We start from the raw sequence: 8,737 nt of genomic DNA on the forward strand, positions 1-8,737 counted from the left end.
GGCTTCCCCTGTCACGGGCATAGGTAAATCTAAGTAACCCGTGACAGACCTTCAGGTAAAACAGCGTGGAGGGAGGCCGAAAGCCTGGCCAAGAGGCCTTGCAGCTTTAGTAGTCCTGAGGCCAAGCTAAGGCATGGAGGCCATGAAAGAGGGAGTCTAGAAGAGCAGAGGCCAAGAAGACCTAGGAGTCGTCCTTGAACCTAGTGGTCTGGACACCTACAGCCCAAGAAGCCTGAAGGCCTTGAAGCTGGACTGGAGGTCTTGAGACGGTCTTTGCTTCCCCTCCAGCCAGTTGGGAAGAGCTCTTCCATTGTGGAGATGGCTGTGGGTTGAGTTCAGCATCTCCTGATGTGTCACAAAAATCCAGGGCTTTCAAGAGGTCATTTATTGAAGTGCTTCAGATGGTGAATGTTCCTAGACAGAGCGCTTGTCTCCTCCAAGCTCTGAAGCCCAAGGTTTGTTCTGCAGGTCCTGATGATGGTCCAGGCATCAAACAGCCTAGAGCTGTGGATTACATAGTGAAGGGAGAGCTGGAGGAGGGCTTTGAGCAGCACTGCACAGGAATGCAAGCATCTGGTAAGAGAAGAGGTGTGTGCTGAGAGCACGGGCTGTACGGCTCATCTCTGTGTTCTTACAGGGAATGCAAGCAAAGATCTTTGCTCTCTGTTATTTCCTGTAAGGCTGCAGCCTGTCAAAGCGTGCTGCGGATGGGCAGCATGACGACAAGTTAAGGGTGGCAGCAAGAGATGCAGCGCAGCCCTCTCCAGCAGCCAGGTGCATTATTCCTCTTTCTGCTTCTTAACCTAGAAGATGTGTTGAGCTTCCATAGTTGGTGCCTTGGTCACCTGTTTTGACGGCTTTTAAGCTCTTCCTCTTTTTCTCACATCCTAAGACAGCCAAGGACTTCCCTGTTTTGATAGGAACAGTTCATGTGCAAGGGCATGGCTGTCTGTGTCTGTTCCAGATGGTGAAGGGGATGGTTATGTGAGTGCAATGATGGAGCTGTCTTTTTAATGGCACTAGCACCTCGCTGATGTGCAGCCTTCAGGTACAGGGAGACAGAGAGTGGTGCCAGTCCCAATGCCCTGTGACTACAGCCTGGCATCTAACTCATTCCTTGTACAAATATTGCCTCTGAAAGAGAAAACCCATGAGATGCAGCCTGGACATGGCAAGCAGTTGATCACTGTATTTTACTGTTCATTCAATTGCATCTACTTTCCTTCAATTTGTTGGCCAAAAAAAAAGAGAATTCTTTCCTTGCCCACGTGCAGCTGTTTCTCTGAGGAATGCCTGTGGGAGTTGGTGCAAAGCAGGTTTAAAACTGAGCTGGTGACTGCAGAGGAGAAGAGTGATGTGAGGAAAAGTGATGTGAGACCCATGGGGGCAATGTGAGTAGAAATGTGGTGGGGAGTCTGCGAAGGACGTTTGTCCGTGCAGTAACAGAATAGAACTTATTGGGTACATTCTGGTTTGATATCAGTTGCACAGTGCTGATTTGATGTCTTCTTTAAACCCAAGTATAAATAAATAGACAATAATTGTCTGCTGGACTCTGGCTCTTTAAGCTCTCTTCAGATACCTCTCCATTTTGATGAACAAGTTCTGAAAACCTGAAGAAGATTACAGGAAGGCACAAGACACAGGAGGCTCTTTAGATTACAATGGCCCCAGGGTGCATTTGCGGCTGAGACCATCAACATCCAGTGCAGAGAGAAGTTTGCGCAAAGTGCTCAACAAGACAAAGTCAGAAGTAAAAGTGAAGTTTCTAGGAGTATTAATGGGTCCACTGAGGGCTGTTACCAAGTGAGCTTCCCAGGGGACTTGTTAGAGAAGACAACTGGAAGGTATGACTACAGGAAGGCAAAGGCACTGGCATGGTGGCTCTGATGTTGAGAAACCTCTCCTTTGCCTTACGAAGCAGACAGGCTAAGTCCTGTTTTCCAGACCCTTGGCAGGGAGATCCTGTCCTTCATGTTGGCTCAGGACCCTTCCTGGGCAGTGGATGGAGGTCTGTATGATGTCAAATAAAAGACACAAGGAGAGAAGATCCCAGGCTCTGCATGGGGTGCAAGGACACTGTGAGGTTCATGTCCCATGTGTGCCCTGAGTCTCATTGCAGAATGTGGGATGTGAGAATGGCCCAGTCTGAAAAAGCAGTCAATCCCAATGAAACTCTGAACTTGAGAACTCTCAGTTCCAGTGCCCTCCTTTGCACACACTGCCATAGTTTGTTGTCCTTTCTGCTCTGCAATGCTCAGAAGTGCAGCCAGTGCTTCACGTGAGGCTGCAGCAGTGCAGAGCAGAGAAGGACGATCCTTACTTTCACCCAGCTGGCAATACCTTGCTTGATGTGCTACAGGGGACCACTGGCCTTCCTGGCTGCCTGGGCACCCTGCTGACTCACGTTCAATTTGATGTTGACCAGGACCCTCAATCCTATTCAGTCAGATGGCTCTCCAGTGTCCCATATCCAGTCTGTGTTTATGTCCAGGGTTGCCTCTACCCAGGTGCACAATCAGGCACTTGTTCTTGTTATGCTTTATGCACTTGGTGCTTAGTGCCAACAGGTACCCAGTTCTCTGACTTGTCCACATCTCTCTGCAAGTCCTCTCCAGCCACAGTGGAGGCAACAGTACCTGTTCTTCTGGTTTCATAAGCAAACTTGCTGAAAACATCTTCTAGTCCTGCATGCAAGGACAAAAACATGAAAGAGAACTGGCCCTAAAATGGAGCCCTGGGGAGCCCTGACAGTGACCATCTATCAGCACGATGAAACCCATTGACTGTAATCCTTTGGGCTTCACCTACTGGCCAACTGCTCACCCACCGCAATCTGTTTCTGTCGAGCCGGATGCAGGACATTCTGTCCAGAAGGGCGCTGTGAGAAACAGTATCAAAAGCTCTAAAGAAATCCTCAATGATTAGTGTGCCCTGGTGGCGCAACTGGTAGGAATGCCGCCTTGCAACATCAGGGCCCGGGGTTCGAATCCCCCCTGTGGCGCAAGTGGTAGAAGTGCCGCTCTGCTACACAGATGCTCGAATCCCGGGGATTGGACTCGATCAATGATCTCTAAGGTCCCTTCCAACCCGCATGAGACTATTACTATTACTATTACTATTACTATTACTATTACTATTACTATTACTATTACTATTACTATTACTATTACTATTACTATTACTATTACTATAACATCAGCTGGCTTCCCTTGTTCAGCTAAATTGATATAGGTGTCATAAAAGGACCTGAAATTGAATAGGACATTCCCCTGGGAATGTTGTGCTGGCTGTGACCAATGACAGAATTGTCTTTCAGCTGTTTTTCCATAACTGCCACCATCATTTTCTCCATAATTTTACCAGGCACTGGAGTGAGACTGACAGGTCCATAATTGCCCCTGTCATCTTTCTTGCTCTTCCTTACAATGAGACAACATTTGCCAGCTTCCCATCAACTGGTATGACCCTAGATTTATTTAGATGCAATTGAAATGCAAGCCCAGATCATACCAAAGTATCATCATTACAAGAACGTAGATGTGCCATAGCTTTGCAACGCCTTGAACTCTGGAGTATGCCACAGATGGAAGATAAAGACTGGCCTCTTCTGTTGGCAAGCAGAATAACACTACATGATACACGAGGACTGTGTCTCTGCTCTGCTCTGCTCTGCTGGCAGGGGAAAGGTGCAGGGGGTTGCTCTCATGTCAGTGCTCATATCTGAGGTGTGGGGCCAAAGTGGGGAGACCAGGCTCTTTTTAGCAGTGTGTGAAGACAAGACAAGGGGAAAAAACAGAAAGTGGAGCATAGGAAGTTCTGCGCAAATGTGTGCAAGAACTTCTTTCCAGTGAGGGTGATAGAGCACAGGAACAGGCTGCCCTAGGGCTTGGGAAGTCTCCTTCTCTGGAGATATTCAAGACCCGCCTGGCCGCCTACCTGTATGCCTACCTGGTGTTCCCCAGGGGTCTGTGCTGGGGCCTGTCCTCTACAATATCTTTATTGATGACCAGGATGAGGACATTGAGTGCATCCTTTGTAAGTTTGCAGACTACACCAAATTGGCTGGGAGTGTGGATGTGCCTGGAGTTAGCAAGGCACTACTGAGGGATCTGGACAGGCTGGAGAGCTGGGCTGAAGCCACTTCAATGAGGTTAACTGAGACCAAATGCCGCGTCCTGCTTTTCAGCTACAACAACTCCAGGTGACGCTATGCAGGCTTGGAGTGAAGTGGCTGGAAGACTGTGTAGAGGAAACGGACCTGTGGGTATTGATTGATGCTCGGCTGAACATGAGCCGACAGTGTGCCCAAGTGGCCAAGAAGGTCAACGGCATCCTGCCTTGCATCAGAAACAGGGTTGCCAGCAGGAGCAGAGAGGTGATTGTTCCCCTGTACTCAGCACTGGTGAGGCTGCACCTCAAGTCCTGTGTCAAATTTTGGGCCCCTCACTGCAAGAAAGACACTGAGGCCCTTGAACATGTTCAAAGGAGGGCAACAAAGTTGGTGAGGGGTCATATGAGGAGAGGCTGAAGGGGCTGGGAATGTTCAGCCTGGAGAATAAGAGGCTCAGGGGAGACGTTATTGCTCTCTGTAACTTCCTGAAGGGAGGCTGTAGTGAGCTGGGGGTCGGACTCTCATGTCATTTACGATAGGATTAGAGGGAATGATTTCAATCTGCAGCACGGGAGATTCTGGCTGGACAATAGGAAATATTACTTCTCAGAATGGGTGGTCAGGCACTGGAATGGAATGGGTGGTGGAGTCACCGACCCTGGGGGTGCTCAAGAAAGGATTGGATTTTGTGTTGAGGGACATGGTTTAGTGGAAGCTGTAGGTAACAGGTGAACAGTTGGACTAGGTGATCTTACAGGTCTTTTACATCCTTAGTGATTCTATGATTCTATGATTCCCTTGCCCTTTTTCCTTCAGCAAACACTCCCTGGGAGGTCTCAACACATATCTGGAATTGAAATCTGGTGTTTAGTTCAACAGGTTTCAAAGTACAGTCATGATGCCGTTGTCTTTCAGGAGCTGTTGGCCACGAGGACCCAGGGACATCTCACGGGAGGCGAGTGGGAAGGATAACAATGACATCCTCTGCTGCTGAGCTGGGCAAGGCTCATGGGACACAGGGAGCTCATACAAGTGGGCAGCCCTGCAGAGAGACAGCTGTGCCCAGGAGCAGCTCTTGTGCACAGCACATCCTGCAGCTAACAGAAGGAGAAGAGAGACAGGGGAGAGAGGATGAGTACAGTGTGAGCAGACTGTGAGCTTGCAACAGGAGCATTGCTCTCATGCCATGACATGGTAAGTCTCACTGCAGACCATGCAGCTGTTGTTCCTATAGGGTTAACTAAAACTGAGACATCCAATAGCAGATCCGGCTGCAGGCACTGCATGTTTCTTTCTTGTGGAAAAAGATTTGTGCTTTAGCTGAGGGCTTCCATGCTGCAGCACCAGAGCACAGCCCTGAGGCTTGTGATACCCAGCACAGCTGCAGGCTGTGCAGCTGGGGCTGCAGGCGGGTGCCCAAGGCTGTCCTGCAGAGCAGGGTCCCTACTGTGCCTCAGGGGCTGTGAGCCGGGTATGGGACTCTGCTGCCTGCCAGGCTCAGCACTCAGCTTGCCCGGGGAGCTGCCCAGCATGTTATGGGGAGACATGTGGGGGGAAGAAGCCCCCCTGCAGTGCTTGTGCTGCCACAACTGCTACCTGGGGCAGGGGGATCACAGCTCCACTGCAGAACTGAGTGTTTTTACGAGTACTTTGCAAGAGGAGAACCAAGGCAAGGATTTTCCACTTCCTGTTCTGAGTGAAGGGAAGAGGATTAGGCGCAGAAATCTAATAGGGGCTCTCAACTTTGAACACAGCTCTGAGACTCCCCAGTTTCGGGAGCTCCCCATGCATTGGTTATTTTGTGGACAGTCACTCAGTTAGATTTTTTCTACAGGCATTAGTAGTTCATATGTCCTGCAAACTGGCAGATTTGTCTTAGACAATTTCAAGTGCAGAGATGCTTGGGCTGCGGTCTCTAAGAGCAGCTGCAATAAAGAGGAAAATATCCAGGAGTATGGGATATAATTAGGAAATGAGAAGAAAGTAAGACTTTCCTAATATTCTACTCTTTAAGGTATGGTTCATATTCATGAATATAAATTCAAGTTCTGGAGTTAAATGATCATTTTCCAAAGGAAAGTTACAGTATAGCAGAAGGAGTGTCTCTGAGAATTGTCTGGACTTGTCATTATCTTCTGCACTCTGAGCAGGACTCCAAGCCCAGAACTAGAGGATGTCCAACAGCAGCTCCATCAGTGAATTCCTCCTCCTGGTGTTGGGAGACACACGGCAGCTGCAGCTCCTGCAGTTCTGTTTCTTGCTGGGTATCTACTTGGCTGCCCTCCTGGGCAACGGCCTCATCAGCACAGCCGTAGCCTGCGACCAGCGCCTGCACACCCCCATGTACTTCTTCCTCTTCAACCTGGCCCTCCTTGACCTGGGATGCATCTCCACCACTCTCCCCAAAGCCATGGCCAACGCCCTCTGGGACACCAGGGCCATCTCCTACGCAGGATGTGTTGCACAGCTCTTTTTCTTTGTCTTCTTCCTCTCAGCAGAGTGTTCCCTTCTCACCATCATGTCCTATGACCGCTATGTTGCCATCTGCAAGCCCCTGCACTATGGGACCCTCCTGGACAGCAGAGCTTGTGCCACCATGGCAGCAGCTGCCTGGGGCACTGGAATTATGAATTCCCTACTGCATACTGCCAGTACGTTTTCACTGCCTCTCTGCAAAGGGAATGTTTTGAACCAGTTTTTCTGTGAAATCCCCCAGATCCTCAAGCTCTCCTGCCCTGGGTCCTACATCAGGGAAGTTGTTTTTCTCATTTTTAGTGTCAGTTTAGGCTTTGGGTGCTTTGTTTTCATAGTTGTGTCTTATGTGCAGATCTTCATGGCCGTGCTGAGGATGCCCTCTGAGCAAGGACGGCACAAAGCCTTCTCCACATGCCTCCCTCACTTGGCCGTCATCACCCTATTTGTCAGCACTGCCATTTTTGCCTACATGAAGCCCCACTCCATCTCCTCCCCATCCATGGACCTGATGTTGGCATTTCTGTACTCGGTGGTGTCTCCAGTAGTGAACCCGCTCATCTACAGCATGAGGAACAGGGAGGTGAAGGATGCAGTGAGGAAAGTGATGACCAAATTTCTTTCAAAAGCAGTGAACTGCCCATCTTTTTGAATTCATGGCTTGTAATGCAGCTCTTTACTGAATCAAGCTTTCCTTTATTGTTTGTTTTGTGCCATTTTACCTGTGTAATTTATTCTTATTCTTCTTTAAAAATACTGTAATCTTTTCACTACTAAGTCATTATTGAAACCAATTCCTGTTCACCTTGTACCATTGTAATGTAGCCTAGACACACTGTACATAATGTACAAGGCTCTCTGTGAACCTTACCAGAATAAATGAAATGCCGTCACTCTCTCTGTTCTCCTTCTTGTGAGACGTTTCAGGACCTGTACTGGTCAGACGTTCTCAGAATCCCACAGTCCAGCAGGAAGCACACAGATGTTCATCAAACTGTGCAATGGCTTCAGACTGCAACAGCTGATGGGCCATCCCTGGGCTCCTGGACGGGGTCTGTGTTTTCAGGATCACGTGTCAGTGCCTCTGAGAGTCCAGCAGCAGCAACTGGTTTGCACGTTGGTTGTCAGGTCCCTTCTCCTCATTTCCTGTGAGGAAATTCATTTCCCTGCACACAACAAGTTCTTGGATGTGTGTTATCATGTCAGAAGTTTCCGAGCTTCTTCCAGGGCTTCTTCCATTTTGTACACAGAGGTGGTCACTGCCTCCAGGATGGTCTGTGGAGAGGGAAAGAAGTCACGGAAGGGATGCTCGCTCTCTCACTGACTGGATGTGGTTTTGGTGTTCTTCCAAGCCATGGCGCCTTCTATTTCAAAGTAGGATTCTCAGGCTTCAGAAACCTATCTCTCTTATTTTTCTTGATTTATTAGCCTCAGTTTCAGTTAGATTGTATTATATTGTGTTATCTTGCATTCTGATATCATAGTTAGTAATATATAAGTTTTTTCTCCTTAGATTGTTGCAGCTTCTCTGTTTGTCCCCTTGAGCCCAGTTCCCATCTCCCTACCCCCTTTCCCTTTTCCTTTCCCATTTTTCTGGTCAGGGGTCCCATGGGCCTACAGCCCCCCCTGTCATGGACACACATTGATCTAGAGAACGCCATGACACAGAGGCAGGTCATTGCTAGGAGAGATTGTTCTTTAAAGCATCATGTCATGTACAGAAGGTAATTCTAAAAGCAAGCTTGCCAGTTCTTTATTACCTAAGTGTTTTCTGAGCAAGGAAAGATTTGAGATGCTGATTTGAGTCTACTGCCATTGAGGCCATCCATCCTTCAGGCTGAGGAGTGAGAGTGCCAGGCCCCTATGAACTGAAGGCAGGCAAAGAAGTGGGGCTTGCTGGAGGAAAAGCCAAGAGCCAGCCCCGAGGACTCTGAGAGCAGCCTGGGGAAGGGATTCAGGGTGGAGGTTCCTGCACAGAAGTGACTTAGTTCAGGGCAGAGTTGCCAGCCAGGAGAGGTGGGCTGTGCAGATTGTAATGACCATGACAAGCAGCCTTTAGAGGAGGAGCCAGAAAAGGAGATTTTAGGAGGGGGATGTCAAGGACAGAAAGTTGCCTGTCCTGTGACTGATTGTCACAGGTTTCCTAGATTT

General features: G+C 48.8%; 1 protein-coding gene across 1 annotated transcript; it reads left to right on the forward strand.

Moving 5' to 3' along the window:
* The first annotated feature begins 6,287 nt into the window (after nt 1-6,287).
* LOC146756457 (olfactory receptor 14C36-like) lies at nt 6,288-7,238 on the forward strand. The gene has a single exon (XM_085524405.1). It carries the CDS (start codon nt 6,288-6,290, stop codon nt 7,236-7,238), a length of 951 nt encoding a protein of 316 aa, XP_085380531.1.
* The last annotated feature ends 1,499 nt before the right edge of the window (nt 7,239-8,737 follow it).

Source organism: Coturnix japonica, chromosome 27 (assembly GCF_054131305.1).
Source record: "Coturnix japonica strain WE chromosome 27, WE-NBRP24, whole genome shotgun sequence".
Taxonomy (NCBI): Eukaryota; Metazoa; Chordata; class Aves; order Galliformes; family Phasianidae; genus Coturnix; species Coturnix japonica.